The 24,213-nt window shown below is 36.6% G+C and overlaps 1 protein-coding gene across 2 annotated transcripts in view; it reads right to left on the bottom strand.

The window, feature by feature from the left end:
* CDH13 (cadherin 13) overlaps positions 1-24,213 on the bottom strand; it is a 478,464-nt gene that overhangs the window by 290,251 nt on the left and 164,000 nt on the right. For both annotated transcript variants that reach the window (XM_009561054.2, XM_009561053.2), the window contains exon 3: positions 22,184-22,392. In XM_009561054.2, the coding sequence (XP_009559349.1) occupies positions 22,184-22,392 (209 nt within the window). The remainder of the gene's footprint in view (positions 1-22,183; positions 22,393-24,213) is intronic.

A 24,213-nucleotide genomic window follows, 5' to 3' on the forward strand; every position in this document is an offset into this window, starting at 1 on the left:
GATCTCAATAGATTCACATTTCTCCTTAATTACCTGCTGACAATTAAGAATAATTTGGGAAATTCAAAGAGTGTACCTGTTAGTAATCGGGAGCAAATTAATTGTTATACTGGAAGAGATCAATGATTCATGAGCTGCAACATCTAGCTCTAACAATATTAATTGCTACATACTTCAGGAAGAAAGAGCTAAAATGGCAGGAGTTAGAGTTTACAATGGTTTAAAGTAGTTTGTGTTTAAAGTAGTTTGGTTGGGGTTTTTTTCTCCTAGATTATTACTGATGAAACTAAAGTCAAGTACAGCTTTACCGTACATTAATTGTGACACTGATAGTTCAATATTGTATATCAGTAAAATTCATATGTTTGGATCTGAGCATTTTGCCCTAACAACCTGCAGACATAATAGCATAAAAATATTTATATTCCCTACTTCACACCTGTTGACATTTAACTGAGTGTCTTCATGGGATGAGAACAGTCACCACCTACACAAACAACAAGTAAACAGGTTTTATTCAAGTTTCCTGGCTAAGAGAAGACAGATAAAACTTACTCCTAGACTACATGCCATCTGTTTGGCAGCTCCACTGTTACTCCTACTGCCTTGGTTTTGTAGCATTGGCCATTGCCTACTCTGGTTTTCTGGTCTGTAGGAATCATAGAATCACAGAATGATCTGGGTTGGAAGGGACCCGTGGAGATAATCCAGTCCAATCCCCACGCTAAGGCAGGCTCACCTAACTCAGGTTGCATAGAAACATGGTCAGGCAGGTTTTGAATAACTCCAGAGAGGGAGCCTCCACAACCTTACGGAGCAGCCTGTTCCAGTGCTCTGTCACCCTCAGAGTTTTGTGTCTGTTGCTGTTTGTCATGTCACTTGGCACTGTCAAGAAGAGTCTGGCCCCACCCTCTTGACACTCACTCTTTAAATACTTATAAGATAAAATTCCCCCTCAGCCTTATTTTCTCCAGTCTAAACAGACCCAGATGCACCAGTCCCCTGTTTGTCTTTGTGATCCCCCACCGGACTGTCTCCAGTAGTTCCTAATCTTTCTTGAGCTGGAGAGCCCAGAGCTGGACACAGGACTCCAGATGCAGCCTCACTAGGAAGAAGCATCTGAGATCATTAAAAAGAAATTATACTCTATAAACTGTGAGAGTAGGGTTGGAGCACTCATAGCTCTTGATTGACTACAAGGCAGTGACTGAATAGAGAGAGACAGTTCAGCGGTCAAAGCATTCACAGGGGACAGAGAAGATACAGATTCAGTATTGTTCTGATAATTGCTTCAAGAGACTTTCCAATGAACCACGTTATTTTAGCACTTACACCCCACAGATCTAAAAGCTGTACTTGGGTCTCTTGATTTCTAATCCAGTGTCATTCTGAGAATGAAATGATACATTGAAATGCATTTAAAAACAACCTCAAGCTTCAACCAAAATAGAATATTATCTACTCCTTAGTTGCCACTTTACTTTTTTGTTCAGTCCTGCCAGATAAGGTGATTTTTTTTTTCCCCTCTATGCATTGTCTTACTCCCAAAGTCACTAAAGTCATTAAAGTCAGATCTGTGATGTCTGCTGCCTTTACTGACACACTGGAATTTAAACAGGAGAATTCTAGAATTAAAAACCCGAGCTCTCACAGCTTGAGCTAAATCAGCAAAATCTCTCTACTCCTCATAATTATCCATCATGCAGCTGGCCCCAGAAGAATCTCAACTGGGTTGTATTTAAATGGTGTTATAAATTTGTAAGATGAATTCTTCAGTTGTCGTCACACACGCCAAGTACAAATGTTCTGCCTCAAAATCTGACCAAAGACCTATTGCATATATCAGGTTCTGCACAGCATGTTTCTTCTATGAAGTCTAGAACTTCTAAGGAATGTAAGAAAATTAATTCTGCTTTATATTATTCAACTTTCTTTGTACTATTCTCTTTGGTATCTGAATGTAACGCTGCAACAAAATCAGCTATCGGCTTAGTGCTTAAGGTACCGATGGCTGTTGCCTGACCATTTCAGAGCAGAGTGAAGTACAGAATCAGTTTCCTAGCTTAAAATAGCTTTAATTTTCTGAAGTTATCAGCTTATCTTATAGAGATGGGTTAATAAATTGCAGCATTCATAATTGGGTACATTTTCGGTCCTGTTTCAGTTTACACACTGTCCATTAACAGACCTTGAAATCTGTGAACAAATACATTATCTACCATTATATGCAAGTTTCTCAGATGAGTAATTTTTGATCTTCAGATTGCTCAGGCAGTTGCTTGGAAACATTTGTCTGTATTAGTTACACAAATCATGTGGTATTATTTTTCTTTTCAGATAGGATGGCTTATGTGAATAAGCAACAGAGCATGAAATGCAAATTTCATGATATAAAATTCAAAACTTGCTTTTGGCAAGGGTTTGATTTATTACATTTACAGCACAAGATGAAAACAAAAACGGTTATCTCTGATCTGAATGATTTGACGAGGGAAGCAATGCTTGTGCCATTTGGAGAACTAGGGGCATAATTTGCAAAAACAAACAAGCAAAAAATCATTTTTTAAAAAAGGAATTGCATGGATTCGGTGAAGAGTGCAGCCAAGGGAGTTTATTTGGCCAAAAAATCATTCACAGAAATATGAAGATGATAAAGAATGGGATGGAAGCCTGGAATAATCTTGCTATGGAATGAAACAGAACCTGTGCAATAATTCATTTTACTAGTTATCTACATAGAAATTATGGGTTTCACTTCTGTTGATTAGTACTTTCCAGGGATTACTATTATATTTTCATAGATCAAAGCATAGGTAGCTAGGTTAGGAAAAAGTCATGGAGATTGAAATAAATTATTATTTGCCTTTCTTCAGAGTTTTCAGCGAGCACAGAAAGAGAAGCAAGTAACTTTATTCATACTGATGGTAAGAGCCAGGTCTGATTCAGTGAGGCCAAAAAAAGTATTCACTAGTATTTCATTGTAGATTACATAGAAACACAGTAAAACCTTTTTGTGTTGATGCTATCAGTATGAGAAACACAAACTCATACATTTTTTCTTCTTTTAACTATATGAAAAAACTCTTTATTTGCCCAAGTGTTTCTCCACTGATAATAATGATTTTTCTTCTCTATTGGATACAACAATTTATAAAAGCAAAATCATCAGTTCAAAACTAAATATAGAATTTTACTAGCAGAGTCCGCTGCTTTCATTTGGAGAAAACCAAATATGGTAAAACTATGTGACTGAGTACATTCTCAGAGCGTGATCATAGCTACTTCTACAAACTATAAAGCCTACATCTAAAATATAGCCCAAGTCATGAAAACCAAACCAACCCTAAAGGAAGAAATACTGCTAAAACAATTGGAAGAAACTTAGAAAATAGCAGCGTTTTTTTCCAGTAAATATTTAAAGTCAAGCTTAAATGACTGATAGACAGGAAAACCATTTGAAAAGAAGAAAATATGTCTGAGTTTCAGCTGAATTGTACCATGACATTGGAATACAAAGGTATCGAGTCTGACTGCACACGCAAGAGCCAACAAAGATACATCTCATCTCACTATGAAGTAACGTCTCTGACTAACTTTCCTAGTTCTACCTTTTGAGTCATTAGCTTTGCTAAAAATTTATGCCAATTGGTCCCAAGTGACAGAAAACGTGCCCAGCAGCTGAAGCCTGACGTCAGTGTAAAATATTCTTGCCATGCATGACTTAAAACAGTCATAGTTTTGGGTGGACTATGACTAATCCATGATTAAGATTGAATCCTTCTGCTAGCAGAAATAGCGCTGAATGAATGTGAAATATATATATGCACACTCCTTGTTTACTGTTTAGGCGCCTACCTCATAAATCCTAGAAAAGTCATTCCACAAAACCAGCCAGTAGTGGTGTCACACTCTGAGCACTTCTCTCAATATTCAGTCAAAATGCCAAAGTATTATTAATGTAGTATTAAAGCACTAAACATGAATTTGATTGGGAAAAACAAAGAATACATCTTTACTTTTGTAAAAACGAAGCCTTCAATAAACTCAGATTTCCCCACTGCATGCTTTCATTTTTTGGATAAAAACTCACACATTATTTAAATACCAAACAATCACTCTTTTTTTTTCCTCCCTCCCTTATCTAAGATGCATCTCAGTGAGACTATGCTCATGCATTTTCAACAGTACCTTATTCCCTTAGTACCTATATACAAAAACTTAGAGTAAGGAATATGAGTTTATAAATTGCCATCTTGGCCTGGCTTTTAAATAAGGGAAATAAAAAAAAAAAGAGAGAAAGAACCAACATCCTGAGCTAAGATTAAAAGCTGCATTCATATTAAAGAATGGCGTCTTTTTGCCTTTGAAACTGAGGCTGTAGATTATTCTGTGCTGATAAAGTACTACAGTGGACAAAGAACTTCCTCATAACAAACATGGCTGTAAACCAATTTATCTACAAAAAAAAAAATAAAACAAGTTTGCATAACCCATTTATGGTTGATTTAACATTAGAGAAATTTGTTAGGTAAATATATCTTGCCCTAGGTAATTGTTTTGCCAAAATAACCAATGAACAAACAGCACTGATAATTAATAGGGTTCTTCAGAATAACAGACGATGATACCTTCCTATGTACATTAACCATCTCATCAATGAAGAGAAAAACTTGCAGAGTCCAAGAGCCAAATACATCAGAAAGCAGAAAATAAATTAACTTAGGAATGTGACATGTTTTAACTAATCATCAAAAGGTGTTTTATAGTACTTCCTTAGAAAAGCATTCTATGGTTCGGCAATTATCACTTTTAATATTTGATCAATTGTTCAACTGACATTTCTAATATTCTGTTATGGTCCTGGAATGTTTGACTAAACATAATTAAGTATTATTATGTTGTTATACACTTAGCTAACAACCACAAGTTATGTCCTAAGTTTAGGTGTCAATATTAAATTATCAAGAAGGATTACCACAGGTAACTCTTCCACAATCTCATCCATAATGCCTTGCCAACTACAATTCTGTAGAGACTTTAAATTTACAGTGAACCTTACCTGCTTTTGTGGTCACATAATTATTTTTATTATGCTTTGTGGCAATGTTGGCTGCCAAAAAAGGTTGTCCTAAAATCCCAGTGTGACAAAAATCAATTTTCAGATGCAAATGAGGGTGCCATAGGTGACATTTTTCATACCCAATAAATTGCCTGTCTGTGGCTTTGAACTAATGGACACATAAACAAGAGAGATTGGTGCCAAGGTATTGCGTTATAATCTTAGTGAAGTTTTATGAGACTCGTGCTACAGGCTGAAAAGAGAAACTAAAACAGCAGGAGTGACCAATTTGAGGAAACCTGTAACAATAGATAGAGCTATTTTTACATTCTTTTCCTTTATTTTTTTTTCTGAACTCTGATTTGCTGTCTATCTACTTTTACTCCTTTTTTTTCCTCTAATTTCAGTCCTGCTCTTCATGACCCTTCCTGCCCACCACAACTTTTACCTCATGATTATTCTCCACCTCCCCTCTTCTCTGTCCCTCACCTGTCTTCCCCTAGAAAATTTGTACAAATGAGATGCTTTTCTGGTTTTTATTTTTAGTTCTGGCAATATATTTTCATTTATTTCCACCCCCTTGAGGTGACAGGCATTCCCTAGCAGGAAAATCCTTCAAAGCAAACCCACCGAAGCTGACTCTGCAAAACTGATGTGAAAGAGCCACTAAAGTAGACTTCAAAACTTTGGCATGTACTTCTAAAGATGATGTCCAGAGGACAGCATGAAAACAGTTTATCAATGCTGTTAAGAATCTTTACAGTAGTTAAGTACAAGGAAGAGCTCAGATTAAAGCTGCTGATCTGAACATCTGGATATAGCCTGTGTCATCCTGAATTGCTTGCTGTGCTTGTAGGGGATGAACTGATCATGGTACTCTTCTGTGATGTAGATTTACTAGAAGGTAACTCTCCACCACCCAGGAATTTTCTGCTAGGCACTTTCTGTATTATCAGCAGTTATACAGGTAATTAATCTGCTTAGGGAATTTTGCCACCAAAGTCTTTTGTGGGCTTTTGGAATTAAAGACTTACTTTCCAAATGTTTGTATGGGTTGGAAGACTATGAAGAAGAGTTATGGAAGAAAAAGAAGCTGTATATATTAACTAGCTTGTGAAGTAAATGTCTGTGATGACCTTAAAAGGCTTTATCAAGCAGAATCAGCAGGAAAGCATCTCAAGAGACAGTGTCACTCTTAGGGCACTGGGACCACATGAAACCTCAGTTTTGTTTGGATCATACTCCAACAGGTCTTCCCTCACCCCAACCCCTTTCATTTTCTATAAATCACAAGCACTTCAATTTTTGTATTAAATAATGAAGTAATAGATATTATTTCTATGTTGCTAAATCTGTGTTCTTACACCACTAATACACTCAAACTTTCCAAGAAAATACAAGAAATACACTGAAACTATCATTACTTCTAAAAACAACAAAGACTTTTAATGTCCCCACTGTCAGATATAGCTAAACTTCAAAACCATGAGGAGGTCTACATTTGCACAAAACACATAGCAGGGTCGTTATAGGCTTGTCCAAACAAATAATCATAAACTTCTTGAGCCTGCAAATTTTAGTTAGATGTCACAAGAGAGATATACTCTTGCAATACAAAGAGAAATATGATAAAATCCAATATTTTCATGTTGATAGTAGTGTTTCCAACCACCATTGAAACATACCATATGATTACGTAACTTTTCAAACCTCTTCAAAAGGTTTAAGTAAAGTTTAGTTTTAAGCTTTTGAAACTTTAATCCTGAAATAAAGATCAATCTTTTCGTTATTTCACCTTTTTCTCAAGCTAACAAAATATGAAAAGTACAGAAATGACAAAGAACTAAATCCTTATCCCCATGCATTTCCAGTCACAAGACTAAAGAATAATTCGGGGAAAAAAATGAAAAAAATTTCAACCTCTCATCCTAGCATCCCTGATAAATAATATTACTGCTCCTGATGCTTAGTTATGTTTTTACTTCTATTTTTGGGGGGTAGGAAGAAGAAAAATGTGTTTTCTGCTGCTACATATCTAGCTCCATCCTCCTGGAAATCAGAGCTCCCTCTAAAGTCAATAAACCAGTGCACCTTGGCTTTGCGTGTCAGCATCACCAGCATGACAGGAATGCAGAATAGGCTTCTAATGCTGTGAAAGCATAACTTCAAAAATACAGTTTTAAACTCTTGTTTATGCCACTTGTCCAATCCGCCAAATACTTCAGGGTGTTTCTCAGAGGCAAGAGTTTGTTCCCATTGCCAGAGCAATGCCTGGCAAGTCATGTATATGGAATTCAGGGCAGCATGCCACAATCAGCTCCACCCTGTTCTTCTGAAAAGAGAAATTATGATGGAAAGTATGAAACATACTGTTCCCTGCCTTTTAAGGTCATCACAGACATTTACTTCACAAGCTAGTTAATATATACAGCTTCTTTTTCTTCCATAACTCTTCTTCATAGTCTTCCAACCCATACAAACATTTGGAAAGTAAGTCTTTAATTCCAAAAGCCCACAAAAGACTTTGGTGGCAAAATTCCCTAAGCAGATTAATTACCCTTATAACTGCTGATAATGCAGAAAGTGCCTAGCAGAAAATTCCTGGGTGGTGGAGAGTTACCTTCTAGTAAATCTACATCACAGAAGAGTACCATGATGAGTTCATCCCCTAAAAGCACAGCAAGCAATTCAATATGACACATGCCATAGATTAGCAATACTTAACACGGAGCTCAATTTTATCCTGTTTTACAGTTCATCCTTTCTGGATGCAGTGTCAAATCATAGGGGAAAAAAAACCCCACCCATAAGACTAAGAAACAGACCATAGGATTTCCAGCTTTTTCTGATGCTGAACCATATGTGGCCAGTTCATAGCTCTGAGCAGGAGAAGACAACAGCTAAAAGATCAGTTGCATCAGATATACGAATTTATCTGCGTTAAAGAACTGCAAAACAGAAAATGCAATAATACCTATTAAAAAAAAATTCAAAACAAAGGAAAGATTTCTTAGATATCAGATATACTAATTGACTGTACATTGGTGTAAATGATTTACAAGCATGTTTAGCAAAAAACATGCTATGAAGTGATTCTATAGTCCTCATCCCCACTGCTACTGTCCAAAGTTAATAATTTATACAAGAAGTCAATTTAAAATTAGAAGGTATAATTCAGCATAGTTTTATGAACCCTTACTAAATGTAGAGCCCTAGGGCTCAGTGTACTTTCATTTTAAGTAATTGTATTCCACATGTAACTATTCAAGACTTAAATACACTGGGATAAATGTATTTAGACTTGCTAAAAGGTTTCTATAAATAGCTCCCTATTAGGCCACCTCTCCAGATAGTCTGCTTTGTTGACAGTTACTGTAAGAGCAGAGCATTCTAGTTTCCTTGTAGTGAACGTGGAAGAGTCATCTAAGGAAATACTTTCATAATTAGAACAAGGCAGGTACTAAACCTATCCTTTGGCTTATCTATGTATTTGTAGCTGGAGTTCATTAACTTGTCAGCACTGATTCTTTTTGAATAGGAAAGTGAAAGAAAAAATGACGAGCAAATCAATATCAACTGCTAAGTCATGTTCTTATCTAGCACAGTGTTAGACGTGAAATGCTAAGAATTAAAAAGAAACTTTCTGGTGGAAAAAACATGCTTAGCATTCTTTTCTTTTTTTTTTTTAATAAGAGAATTACTACAGTGAATTAAGTTATTTGTCGTCCCACAATAAAAGTGACAGCATGTTAAAAGTCAAAGAAAATCTTCTAAACCCTACTTGTATTTTCAGGTAATTTTAAGAACAACATTAAGCTTAACAAATAGGAGAAGTATTTCAGGATGTATAATTCCTGCTCATTAGCAGGTACAAAATCTGTGTAGCGCATCCATATATGTCGAGAGAGAGAGAGGTGAACTAAAAAGGACTAAAAGGACTTCTATATAACTCAGGTTACAACACAAGCCCAAAGACTTATTTCGGAAAACATATTTCACACATTTAAATCACATTGTTATCAGAAGAGACTACAAATTGCTCTTCATCAACATGAGGAATGATAATAATGAGGTGTCAAAGGCCAGGGGAAACTTCTTGAAGACGAACATAAGCTAAAGGGAAATATCTATCCGTATATGCTGAATTATTACCTTTCTAGAGAGAAATGGTCAAAGTCATCAAGCTCTCCTTGGTAAACCAAAGGCCACATCAAGGCCTCCACAACGTTAGCGCGTGTGTCCCCTGAAGTAGAGCTCAGATCTAACCACCAAGTAGGTGGCTTGGAATTCTGGCTAGGTCTGTGCCAGCAAAATGTGAAAGGTTCCTAACACTCTGTATCCGAACACCTTACCTTTAAAATACTTATTATCTCACTTTTATACTCAGAAATCTGAGGCAGCGACACAGAAAAATAAAGACTATCAGCATTATAAAACTTCTTCAATCTTTCCAACTTCCGTTCTGTCTGGATGCTCTCTGGACAGATGTTATCTTTAACTACATGCATCGACAGGGTCTTAAAAGCCGCAATATTTGTCAGTGTTTCTCTGCTGCTACAACAAATTGAAGGATAACTAATGCAAATGCAGAATGCTTTTGTTCTCTCCTTTAATTCTTCTAAACACATATTCTTACTCTGGAAATCAGAGTCTTATCTTCCTACTGTCTGGAATCAAGATTAATTTCTCTCACTTTATTTTTTCTCATTGTATAGCTTTAAAGAATGAGTCTTAATCAAATCACTTATCTAATTCACAATTGTTCTGAAACACATTTTCAATTAATAAAATGATCCTAAATACAGTTTAATGCAACTAAAAGAAAAGAGATAACGATTACCAGCAGTGACAATGAATTAGGAAAGCCGTTAAATAAAACCAAAATAATTTCTTGCCCTCACCTTCTAACTATCCCAATTTTCATACCACTAGAAGATACAGCAATTAAGTTCCTCAAGTTAACCAGCTACTTTTCTGTTTAGTAGACAAGTATAAAAGGAATCCTTTCCCATTTATTTTTTCAGTATATTTCCCATATTTTTTCCCTAACTGAACTAAATATGACATGCTAAAGCAGGAAACATTTCCATTCAGGATGCAGAGGATTGAACTTTTCTGGCAGATGTAAATAATATTAAAGATCATAGGAATGAACAGAATCTGCCTTATGATATTTACAAACTTAAGATATAATTTTAAATTAATTATAGTCAATACACAAATTCTGGAATAAGTGTGAAATTTTTGAGATCTTCTAAAGAGCTGCTTGATAAAAAAATTAATAATTTTTCAGGGATTGAGCTCAAGGCACAAATGGCATTAAAATAACTGAATAAATTAGTTTTATCCTGTTTCATAGGCAAAATATTACTGACGTTCCGTAACTGCTCACTAACATTATGCATACTTAATATTATATATATATAAATATATATATCAACTTGATGCTAGTAGTATCCAATAGAAAGGACTATACCCTATGAGAGTCCCACTAATACATTCAGTTTTCCCAGCAATTAAACAACATGGAAGCACTAGCAATTAACATCAAGGTCACTCTCAAATAAATTTTGATTTGGACACTCCTCATGGCAGATTTATGAGTATATTCAAAGCTCATTAAAGTCAGTGGAATGACTCCTGTTGACTTAATGGAGATTGCATTTGGAGTACTGCTTTCTATGTGTTCCTATGACAGATTAATTACACGGTTTTGTAAATAATCATGCCTCAAATCAATCCTGTAACTTAAAGCTTCATACATGTAACTTTGTCAGCAATAAGTCTGAGTGTTATAGAAGAGAGCCCAACTCAGAGCCAAATCTGAGCCTATTTTGACTTTTAGTTCCAGTGAACCTCATGACATGGAGGTTCAAGTCTTGATATAGTTAATAACAGTAAATGAATGAATTCATAACTGATAAGTTGTCTGTTGATTGAGCCAGTTCCAAAACAAATAATGAAATCCCCATTTCCTAAATCAGGAATGCAGTCTAAATGTTTTTATTTCTAGCAGGCAATTCCGTTGCAAAGGTCTGGAAGGATTAATGCATGCCAGATGAAATACAGAACACCAGTGCAATCATCATCTTAATCTAAGGCATGAGTTTATAGTTTGCAGCAAAGAACAGCAACAAGAACAGATCTAGTCTGAATATTCTTGTTGCCAGATACTGCCACGCTGGAGCACAATTGACTGAGTACACCTGGTCTTGCCAGGGGTTTTGCCTACTGATATATTCTTTCAGAATGAATTTCCTGCCAAAGAGAAATGGCTGAGTTTTTATTTAATCTTCAAAGAAAAAAAGTCACAGGTACATATGAGAATATTCTTCCTGTGCAGAGAAGAAACTGCAAAGTGTTGTATTTGTCAGTCAATCGAGAATTTTTAATTTACTGGGATTTCTGTTAGTTATTCAAATCAAAAGGATATGCCTCGTGAGAGCACTCAAGTGCCCTATATCACAGGGGCTGACACACTACTTTAGAACCACACTGCTGTGCTTCAAGGAAGCCATCTGCATTTGGAAATAGCTTTTAAAACTAACAGTAGTGCAAACACAAATAGATTTCTTACTAAGATTTCTTTTTCTTGGAGTTCCAAAGTCAAGTGATACTACTGTCAGTGCACATATAAAGCCTTCAGCATCTCCTAGGATAGTCCAGTACTTCACAGGATAATACCCTTAAAACATCTATAGAAAAATAAATCTAGGTCAATAGACGAGAAAGAAAGTTTAATACCATTTCCTAGATTTTAAAAAACTTCTGTGGTCCCATTTCTTCCATATAGAGGATAATTCTTCACAGAGCACAACAATGTTCAATACTGTACAAATAAAAGCCAAGAACCCCCCCCAAACATTCAACATGTTAACATACAGGGTCAAATGGGATTCTAGCAGAAATTTTAAAAGAAATTGTATTATTTAATTCCTAAATAGCTTGTAGAGTATCATCATTAAGTCTGCAAAGTCTTAAATCTTTATCTGATGGATATATTTTGCGTGCCTGTTCTACTAACACTGAAAAGATGTTGGGCATCAGGAGGATAAGAAAATGCTCAACTCTTTGTTGTTTCGTATTAGCAAAGTCCTTAAAGCTCCAGAAAATCTTACCACTTATACATTTATACTCATACAAGATATGAGTATTCTGAAGACAAACTTCAGACACACAAAAAGACTCCAAATTTCCATTTGTGAATACATGAACTGTAGAACAGGGTACTGGGTCACATTAAATATTCAGTAGCTCTCCAGTGTGATTAGTACCATTATAAAGAAAGATGCACTGTATTTAAAGTTAGGCATTTAACCTAGTGCCGATTTATGGTGCAAAAAAGGACCCTCTTAAAAGGTAGGAGCTACAGTATTGTACTGTGATCATAGCATTTAGTCCACAAGGCCAGTACACCAACAGCTAGATCTAGCTTGTGTTTTAAAAGTATCAGTCTATTCATAATCTTAAAAAGCTGCATACGCTAGATCCGTGATTCACTTATCTCAAAACCACGAGGTAATTCTAGAGATAGAGAAGAAACAAAAGACAATGTGTTTTCAAGATAATTTCCTTCTAAGTTCAAACATATGTCAAATGGTTCAACAAGTATTGAATAGCCTCAACCACACGGGTATTTGCTGACTAGCAGGCAAATTAAAGTGTATCTGCTTACAACAGTTTGAACAGTTGCTGACTAAATGACTTAGTGTTGCTAGAACTTGAATCAAACAAGTTACCAGAACAATTACTAAAAACATTTTAGCAAATCTATTCCTAATCACCAGAAACTCCTTTTTTACTGCTGTGCAACAAGTCACAGTCACAGTGAGGTCATTAAGAAGCTAGAGGCCCAATTCAGTCTCTCCTTTCCTACTAGTACATCTGTTTCCCAGTTACCTTAAACAAGCATTTATCTTTTCCATAACAGTGAAGGACACAGAGAATTTTTAGTGTTATCGAAATTATTAGCAGCAGCCAATTACCACATATAACCGGACTACTGGACGGTTCAAATCGAACCACTGCCCCTTCACTCTCTTCCTGTGTAGCTGTTATCCCCGAGTGCCTTCTCAGTAAGAGAAAAAAATGCATAAACTACTACAACTATTTTTTCTAAGATGGATCAACTGCTTAATGCAAAGGTTATTCAGTTTGATTTGGTGGTGAAATAAGAAATGAGAAGCTGGATGATTAATGACCCCAAGATGACTGTAAATATTATCAGAGCTGTTTATTACAAAGATGTCAAATTATATTAAGCTTTAACTCTGTCCTTCTTAGATAAATATTTCTTCAACTTGCCAAGTTAGTCCAGGTACTTTAAAAAATAAGCTGTAAAATAAGATGCAAAAGAATACTCAGAATTGTGATGATCAACAAATAAGGAATTTTCAGTCCAGAAGGAGCCATTTATCCTTGCAGTGACAGAATCTGTTCTTGGGGGAGGACAAACGTAGATTTTTATCCTGTGATGGTCCATTAAACGCTTAAGATATGTGTTGAGATAGGTGTTACTATAATAACCATAATAAATGTTCCTTCAGGTCTGTGAAAACCAGAATGGTTGGGGCAATCATTAGGGATGATTATTGATGTCTCTGATGGGGAGAAACGGCTAAACTCTTACTAAAGACATCTTTTCGTCTGAATAATTTCTCCTATTATGTTGCTCCCAAATCCACTCTGTTCCTGGAAACTAATGGAAAATCTTATAGTGGGAAAACACCAGCAATATTTTGTGTTTCTGACACAAAAGGAAACCTTGAGTTTAGTTTTGAACACAACTTAGCTTGATGTCCTCTCAGAGTTGTCTCTGTTCCTTAATAAATCTGAGGTGTCTGTCTGCATCATTCCTGCGTGCTGGATGAGAGAAAAACCATGGAAGAAATAGACAATTTTTCTTGTTTCCCAGTAGACTCACAGATTTCATCTCTTGTTCGTTATGGATTTGAGGGCACTAAGGAAGTCAAGGTAATTTTAACATCATATAGAAATCACCATGTGCTTTTCCCAAACCTCTTATTCAAAAATTTTTCTGTTCCTATCCTAATGTGAAAAAATACTATAAAATAATCATCAACAATAAAGATACCTACCTCTTTTTACAGATGTTTTTATAGAGATGTGCACACACTCATAGTCTTTCTCTGTGTACTTAAAAGTTATACTTGAAGCATCTTGCAGAATTAAAGCCGCTTTATAAAAGAAATATATTAGATATCTTAAGAGACATCTACTTATTCTCTAGGATCTTGCTTAATAATGTACTACATCATGTTTTTCCTGTCGCTTTCCCACTTGTATCTCCATTTACTACAATGAATTTTAAATTTCAGCTTTTTCCAAATTGTTCCTTTGAGTGCTCCCCACACCACTGCCACAAATTTCCGCACGACTCCATTGGTTTCTGGAGATTAACACATAGGATTGGTACAGTTTGCTCTGTATCAGAATACTTTCAGGCTGGACACAGAACAATAATAACTTGAAAATTTATATGTTAATGCATGATGTTTAATAACTCCTCCCAAAAATTTAGTAGGGTTTTTGTTTGTTTGGTTGTTTTTTTAATGGATAAAGGACAGTTAGCATTCCAGATCATAATAAGAATTTAATTCAGTTCAAAATTTCTTTACGCAGCTCATCTACCATTTGAACTCTCATAAAAATTATCCAGAGGCAAGAGGTAAATAGGTATTTTTGTGGTACTCTGTGCCAGGATGAATTTTAGTTCAGATGAAAGACTTGAGCAATCTTTGAACAATCTCTCTCACTGAGATTTATGAAAGCTTTGCCATTAAATTTTATGGATGAGGGATAAGACCCTAAGTGTCTTTTAAAAGAAAATCAGATAAAATTGGTTGCATTCCAGAACTGCACTTGATCATGAGCTTCCACAAAAGCAGCAAGTCTACACCAGAAGCACACCAAGCAGTAGTGAAAAATCTCCTGTGGGTGAAACCTGTTACTGCAGGGAGAAATAAATGAGAAGTCTAAATAATTCCTTTCAGTCCTAAAGCGCATTATTTTAGATGTTTTCAACAAAATGCTTCCATTTAAAATATTTTTGCCTGGCATTTTCATTAGTCCGTTAATAATTTGGAATAATTAACAAGTTTTGCATTTGCTTCAAAAATCCTCTGATTTCACCTTTGAATCACTGTTAAATATATAGTGTATTTGTCTTAGTTCTACTTGTTAGTGAAAAGCACAAAGTCCTTTTTCCTGGATAAATACGTCTCTAGTTGATATAAAATCTGAATGTAGATTACTCAAAGAAAAGCACTGGACATTCACAGAAGCTAACACCTTCTTGTTTCACAGTCAATTATTCACGTTTCCAGTCTTTAAGACCATTTTTCTCCCCTTAAATAGCCAAGTACTTCTCATTTACATGCTGAAGTTGCACACTGAGGGAAATAGAAGGAAAGCTAGCCCACCCCTTTGATCTAAGCATTTATATACACAGCGAATAAACTTACAAGACACACTTTGCCCAAAAAAAAGGAGCGTTAAATTAATGAAAACTACCGGTGGCTCATGATTTTATAGTATTTACTCTGGTATTCAACACAATATGTAGTTGTTGCTATGGCAACTGCCCCATCTCTTGGCACCACAATAATTCTCAAATAAATGGATCTCTGTCAGAGCAAACTCCAAAGCCAGAGTGTGTGAAACCTGCATTTCTTTGGTGGCAGGAATCTGCAGGGTTAATTTGGAGGTATAAATTCAGTCCAAGCCTGAGGGAAAGCACAAGGGCTGTCAATAGAGGTGAAGCTCTGTTGCAGAGCTGTGTGAAAGGGGGAGCGTGGCTCTATATGAAAAATCATAACCATTGTGAACTGCCCTGGGACTTGCAAGGTCACTCAGAAACAGCCCAACAAAGAGGTACAGGAGTCACATCTGTACAGCACTGTCAGACAAAACTCCTGCTTCGAGGCTTTGATTTAAAGTCTGCTGGAATCTGATTATTTCAGCAGGTTCTGGATCAGGCTGAAGGATAAAAAGGGAAACTAGGTGACTGGAATTTCTATGGAAAACAGCTTATTTCAGTGGCTAAGGAAATTTCTTATACAAAGGAGCTCTTTGGTTTTTTTCCCCAAAAGCAAGTGGTCTGCACAGAGAATTTTTATAAAAATATAGCCAAAAGGCAGCTAAATGTTTCTACAGAATGGCCCATTGATGAGAACAAGATCTTGCCTTCACTGACATTAATTAAGAGGTACTCTGTGAAACCTGCAATGTAGCATTTGACTTAAAAGAAAAAATTACAAATTGCATCCTTTCACCAGTGATTAAAGCAGGGGAGAGTAATTTACCAAAGTACTATCAACACACATACTAAATTCTAAAATCACTTATACCTCAGCTTTACATGCATGAATTCCAAGTCAACAAGTGTTTGCACCTTAATAATGAACAAAAGCAAAAGAAGTAATAAAAAATTAATCATTTAACAGCTAATAGCAGAATATTACTATGTTAAGCTTCCTGCCAAACTGAACGCAAACATCAGAAGATTAATTTCTTTGCTTGCTCTTTAAGAAAGCCCATCTTTGCATGCCTGAAGGACACCTTCATATCAAAAGGAAAAATATCTTTTCTGAAAATAGTATTCTACATACTGTTTGATCAGGATAATAACTCAGAAGTGTATCGTAGATATTGATGTACCCCTGTGACTCTATTTTGTGCCTTAAAATTAAATGCAAAACATGGTATTTTATTTATGCAGTGCATTGCTTTTTGCAGCAACCGCTATACGCAAAATCTAACGATATGAAACTCTTCTAGCCTGTTTGTCAATATCTCATGTGAGAGTCCATCTTTATACTTCTGCACAGTCATTTTCAGCCTATTTGGAACTCTATTCTGAACTGAAAAAAATGCTAATCTACATTAACGGGAATGATTGCTTGCTTTATCAGAGAGGCTGATTCTTGATCTCATTTTCCAAATAAATTATTGAACTGCCAGATGACTAAACTCAGCAACTCGCTTCCTCGCGTGAATATTTCTTCTGTGAGAGAATCCTGATTCATAATAAGATTATTGATCCCTTATCATCTGTTTCAAGGCAGAAAGCCATACACACAGGATTTAAAGCTCTAGGCACTTTTTATCTCGTATCAATAAAATATGCAATGGGATAAAGCAAAGAGTAGGATACAAACAAGAAATGTTAACATTTAAATCCATGGAGCTTAGTTTCATTATTTCCATTTGATACTTTAGGAGACAGAGGCACAGGCATAAAGCAACTTGCACAAACATATACATTTGGGCACTGACTTAGAAGGAAACAGAATCCAAGTCTGCAAGGCAGCTGGTGAAGTTTTTGGCCAGGCTGCCTCTCCTGTCTTTGCTATAATAAAAATAGTGGGGTACTCATGTTGTGGGAAGAAGTGGTTTGACTAAGGGAAAAGTAGAAGCAGCTACACTAGCCTGGAACTGTTACAGAGTAGACTGGACAGAATAGCAGGACTCGAGCAACTTCATTTCCTTCAATCCCAGCTACTGCTGGAGATGAATTTAAACTTTCTTTGTCTACAACATGCTGTTTCTGGGTGTGCTCCTCCCTCTTATCTCTTCTCTTCTTTCTCCTATTCCTTTTCCATCTAGTCTCTGAAAAGTGTCCTGAGGGTTTGACAGTTTCTGTTTAATCATTTTGTCCTTCTGTATGGAAGACTGCTGAGCACCATACAGTGAAGTTACTACCAGTCTGGAATTTCTGAATATCTGCCTGCCCTCTCAGCTGCTTTGATGCCAGATTCTTGATCTCTCACTCCCTCCTACTCCTCAGCCCACATTTGTGATGCTGTAACAAATAAAAGTTCTAAATAACTCCCTTTGCTTTGCGGAAAAAAAAAGAAAAGCCCGCATTTTTCCAACACACAAAAAAGGCAGAAAAAGGTTGTTTCTCAAGTTTTTCTTTTAGCTCCCAGCATATTAAGCATATAATCATTAATACCAGCATTAGATTACAGATGGGGAGAAGGACTAGCAGACAACCATTTTATTCAACTTTGGAGGACACAGTTCAATTCCAGCTCCCTGCCTTTTGCAACTCACAATCTGTTACGAGAATTTATAGAAGACTGGCTATGCTTTCTTGTCTTCCACAAAATCAGACTAAGTAGATAAAATAAATAAATCCACTAATGTCTGGTCAAATGCTCAGATGTGATGAATTTTCCAACTTTCAGTCGTTTGCTAGTTAATAGAACAAAGCAGGGACCAAGCACTGGAAAAGGTAAGTTAAAAAAATAATCGTTGCTACTAACCAATTCCAGTCCTTTCAATCACTCCTCATAAGAATTGTGCGCTCCAGACCCTTCACCATCTTTGTTGCCTTTCTCTGGGCATGCACCAGAAACTCAATGTCCTTCTTATACTGAGGAGCCCAAAACTGAACACAGTATTTGGGGTGCAGCCTCACAAGTGATGAGTAGAAGGGCACAGACATCTGAAATTTAGCATTTTTATGAATTATTCAGAATTAACCTAAAGTTCATTTTTGGAATCCTGGGTGAATTGAAACACTTCCGTGTCTTTTTGCTGCATCATCAAGCACTCAAGTCCAGACTGTGTGAAAGGGTATTAAGTAAAAGTTGGGCAAAGCAGAGCACTGGAGCAGATGCACATGCCTCACCAGTACTACCTCACAGTGAACTTTATTTCTTCCTTTGAGCACTTCATTTGCCTGAGGGTACAAGCATGTACACATAAATAACTCTTAAAATTATAACACACTGTAATGTTACAGCTTCCACAGGCCCAAGGCAACTCTTCTGTGCACTTGTTTTCCACATGCCATTGAAAAACCACAGTAGCTTTTTGTGAATAGGCACCTCTGGCACAACAGAGAGAAACCAAAATATGTAGCCAAAACCATAGGAGGAAAGGGGCGCTAACAGAAGGTTATAGAACGCAATCTAACTGTAATGCAACGTACAGATTTTTGTTCTCAATAGCGTGTCTGCATATCTGTGGGTACAGACGTTCATGGAATTTAAGGTATTTTGCAGAAACATCCAGACATCTGGGAAAGCAGCAGTACATATCTGCCTTCTGTCACTAGACCCTGCGAAAGACACTGTGATCAGAGAGCAACAGCCAAGTTGGCTGCTGATGTTGAGGAACCATCTATCTTCTCATACTGTAGTCATGGCCACCCTTTGATAGAAAGCTGCAGGCTCTGTAAATCTAATACGCTTCTGGCAGAAGAGTAAGGAAACATGCCCTTCAGACTCAAAAAGCCAAGTTAAATAGTACCTGATACGCTAACAGTCACTGACTATACTATGGCCATGAAGTTAGTTTTTAGTTAATCATGCAGGACTGATCACAGCAAGGCCACCTGCAATCTCAGATCCTCAGCAGGAAAGAACCACACCCCTCCACCACAAGAATACTAAAAGCTTTTCTGCAACCTTCAGATTGCACCTCTAAATATTTTCAATATTCATCTAAAACATGGTTGGTAGGAATGACAAGGTTTTATGAATTATGCTCTCTGTTCCCAGGCTCAGCCTGCCAGTCAGCACATTAGAGATCACTGTTGTCAGTCATTTCAAAACACATTGGAAATCCGTAATTAGAAACATTAACAATGGGATTTCACAGATGTAGGTTACAGGCTTTCAGAAAAGAAAGGACAGTTGCTTGGCAGTGGGGAAATACTTAAGGACTACTTATCCCCTAATTAAACAAGGTACTGTGCTCTAAGTACTGAATGATAAGCAGTGCTCTAGCGTGTGCTAGTCTTAACCCTACAGAATTACACTGAATTACTAAGGCTCCATCTGAGCATTTCTTAGCTGAGACTCCTGCACAAACAGATGGAGCAGTTCTGTTTCCATACTGACACACTCAGACTGCAGTAGTACAGGATTAAGTTCAAATTTATCATAAAATCACTTTAGAGACGATGCTGTAGTCTTTATATCCTTCTCAAGTACAACAAACAGAAAGACAATACTAATTGTGTTGTGTTCTAAAGAGGCAAACGGTAGCTGAAATGGTTGGTAAATAATATTGACAGCTATAAGAGATCTGCCTTTGGTCACAATAGGTCAGCCATCCCAAAAGATCTTTATATTCCCTTAAAGAAGGGGTTGATCCTCCCCCTAGATGGATTTCCCAGGACACATTAATGCATCACATAACTCCCAAGGGCACTGCAGACACCAAAGATCACCGTACTAAAACCTGTACTAAAAGGGTAATCTAATCACGAGCTGAATACCAGCACCCTTAAAGAAGTGACGGATGCAGGTAGAGATCATGATGTGATGTGGCTTTGAGGAGTCACCTGTGAGGAAAGGTTGCCAAGTTTAATCTGTTTTTTCTCTCTCTGAAGCAACACAAAGTGGTTGGAACAGAATCCAGGAGTGGGGCCAAATTAGACTTGGCTTTTGAATGTAGTCCTGTGATGGATTTCAATGCTAAGCACTAATTAATATTGCTGGAACATTTTGGAAGGAGACTACACAGAACCCAAAAAGGATGTAAAGAGAAAAGGTCACTGACAAAGCTACATCATAGTCCGTGCTAATATGTATCTGTTAATTCATGTATCTGTTAATACTCATGAGATAAGATTTCCCCTAGATTAACTCCCATAGAATATCTCCACTCAAAGACATTGAGAGTTGCTTCTGTAACAAAAGCAGAATAAAACTTCAGAATGTGACTCTCACACGAACACCAGACCTCCAGTCAGAAATGTTTCAAACTCCTCTGAGGGTTCAAGTAACTTGTAACTAATTTCCATATTGAAACTGCTTCTGAGATTTCAAAACTGGAGTAAAAACAAAATCACTTGAACATTCTTGGGAATACCTTGCTGGTTTGAGACACACTATGGCCAAGTGCCCATCTCCTGCAAGGGTAGTTTTCCTCCTCTGAGTTTGGGAGCATGCGGTCCTCATTCCACCACATCAGAGATTCTCTCAAATCAAATTTGTTAAAATTTAACTTTGTGAAGAAAGCGTATTTAAATAACATTAAATTCAATTTAAGTGTTCTGATCAGCTTTCTGCAGTTACACGTTCTGGTACTTTCACTCCCACTGGCAATCTATATTCACATCACATTCCACTTAAAGTGCAGATCAGAACCTTTCCTCCAACAGAGACTTTCAGGAGTTGGTTAGACCTTTCCCCTAAAGCTATTTTTTTTTTTTTTAGTGCAAGACACAAGTTATGCTAAGCCATTATTGGAAATATAAGAATGTTGGCAAAAGTCTAAATACCAGCAGAAGAAACAGAGCAACCATTTTTATGGCGACTTCTTTATACTTCCTTGAAATTCTAGGTCTGCAAATCTACCAGGCTTATTTGTCTAGCAAGCCACCTTCTTGCCTGCCTCTCTCCTAAATATCAGGACACTTCTGTCTCTGAGAAGGCTATTTCACACATCACATATCATTACTCTGAGAAGGCCGCCTCACACTTCCTTTTATTGTTTTCATGGATGTGAAGTAAACAATTCAATCAGTTTGTGAAGGACTTCTTCTCCATAGTGGAGATTAGTATTACACTGAAATCAGAACTGGCAAAGAAAGGACACATCATTCAGTGGACAGAGCAGAACAAAAATCACTGGCATGTAGAGACAGAGTGCAAACATACTTCGTTATTTGGACACATGTTTATATAGTTTAATGCATAACAATATCAGATAAGCAGATCTGTATAAAAATTTAAATTCCACAACATAGAATTAATTCCCTTACACTTAGACCTTAAGCGAACATGAAGGTTCTATAAATTCTAAATTACACATTTAGGCTATGATTTTCCATTTTAGTTATGGCCAAACTAGTAGTAATCTGGCATAAAAAGTGCTAGAAAAAAAACCAGTCTATTTTGATACTTGAGCTCTTTTATGTGAATTAATTCGTTTTACACTTGAAGATGTAATACATCCTTCAAAATCTGGAAAATTTGTATTTTAAATTAAACTAAATACTAAAATAGTACAGAAATATCTGGATTGAAGACCAATTTTCATTTCTGCTAACACATTGTAACTGCTCACAGTCCTAGATGACACATGTTAATGTCTAGCAACATCTCCTTGGCACTTTCTTTTATTATTTTGTACTTCTCTTACCTTTAATGCACCATGTTTTTCATGTGCTCCACCAATCAAAATTTCTGCCATATCCTCAGCATGCTCAGACCGCGCGTGGACAAACAAGGCTCTGACAGCTTCTGATATATTCTTTAGTGCAACTAAAGACCCATCACGTTCCACTTTAAAGTCTGGGTTAGAAACTTCGAAGTTCAATTTGTTATTCCCTTTGCAGTCATCAAATTCCACTGGGGAAGGGGAAAGAAAAAAAAAAAAACACAATTATAAGTACCCACTTTGGAACACAGACTTCAATGTCTTTATATTATTGTCTTGCATACCGAACTTCGGAAGAAAAGTCTCTGTTTAAGGGGAAAACCTTTCAAAGAAGATTTATATTTGTGTAACTATAATTCATAGACAAATCTTATGAATGCACACTTTCAGGATGAAGAGGTTTTGAGTATGCTAGTTGAGGATGTAGCAGATAAACCACTTTGGACATGAACATTTTGTTATCACTCAAAACAAATGCAAGCCTAGTTTTACAAACACAGCAGTAGTAGCGGTAGAGACCTTGTTATATTCCTTATTGTAACCTGGGATCTCTAAAAGCTCTTGTCCTTGCAAAATGTTTTCAGATATCGAGTAAATATTTATGTTTGGCATCAGTTCTTTACAGAATACTCAACTTCATAGTCTAGTTCAAGAATGGCACATAACAGAAAAAATGAACTGCAACATTTCCTACCGGCTACCAGGATTGTGACATAGTGCATGAACTGCACCATCAGTGTAGCTAAGGGTTATGAGAACTTTAATTAAACAGTAGCTTCAAACCTGTTTCACTTTACATGGAAGATTGAAAATATTTAGGAGGGCTGGCATAAAGAGAAAAATATCTCTAAACTACAGAGGATTGAGGCTTGGCCTCAGGATTCTTCTATAAGTCTGGTAAATTCACTTTGCATAAAATACTGGAAAAAACATTAGTGATGTAATTATCAGCTGTATGATGACAAGGTCTTCACAACCAACTTTTAGTTGCTAAGTGATTTTTTCAGGTTTTGACATGTATGAACAATATATTTACATATGGAACTTTTTTTTTTTGCAATCAGTCACTTCTACATCCCCTACCTGCTCTTTGAGTTACTACTGTTTTCCCTTTACCTGCATGCTATTTTACGTTTTATTTCTATTGGATCTTTAAAATCTGAGTTGTGCTTTAGTAATGGATACAGACAGGGATAGAGACTTCAGAGAATCAGAGTTTTCCTGAAGATAAAGCACTTTCTATAATTGTTTGCATGCATTATATACACCTGTTGTATCCCATCGCTGTTTTTAATAGAAAAAAAAGTAATTCTCACAGATTCTCTCACAGCCTGGCCAATACCAAAGCTTTTTCTGACTATGTAACATCTATAACTGTTCTTAAAAGACAGTCAAAATCTCATCCTGAATGGCTTCACAGCTCTCCTGGGAAGTTACACAGAATCCTCTTCAGTGTATTTTGCATCTATTCACAGACACCAACTTGCAGAAAGGGCTGCCAGAAGACCCTGTGGAGATCCTTCCTCTCTGGACATCTACTGGTATTGAATCCCAGAGTAGAACCACAAGGAAGAACTGCTGCTGGTTGAAGAATTTAAATGCAACTTCATTTTATCACAAAAATTGATGAGAAAACTTAAATCAAAAAATAAACTAAGAGCAAAAAAACCCAAATGACCAAAATTCAGAATAACGAGCAGAAAATGAGATGTGTGACACTGTTTGCCAAATCAATAGCAGTGGGTTGACCGCGGGCTGCACCCAGACAGCCATCCTGCTCTTCCTCTCACTCCTCCACCTCCACAGGAGAGAAAATCAGATGAAAAATCTCATGGGTCAAGATAAAGACAGTGAGCTTACCAGTTACAATCACTGGTCAAACAGACATGACTCAGGGAAAATTAATTTATTGCCAATTAAAATAGATTTGTATAGTGATAAAAAGATAAAATTAAAACCACACTGTCTCTCCTCACTGCCCACCTTGTTCCCCAAAGGTCAGTTTCATTCCT

Source organism: Cuculus canorus, chromosome 13, assembly GCF_017976375.1.
Source record: "Cuculus canorus isolate bCucCan1 chromosome 13, bCucCan1.pri, whole genome shotgun sequence".
Lineage (NCBI taxonomy): Eukaryota > Metazoa > Chordata > Aves > Cuculiformes > Cuculidae > Cuculus > Cuculus canorus.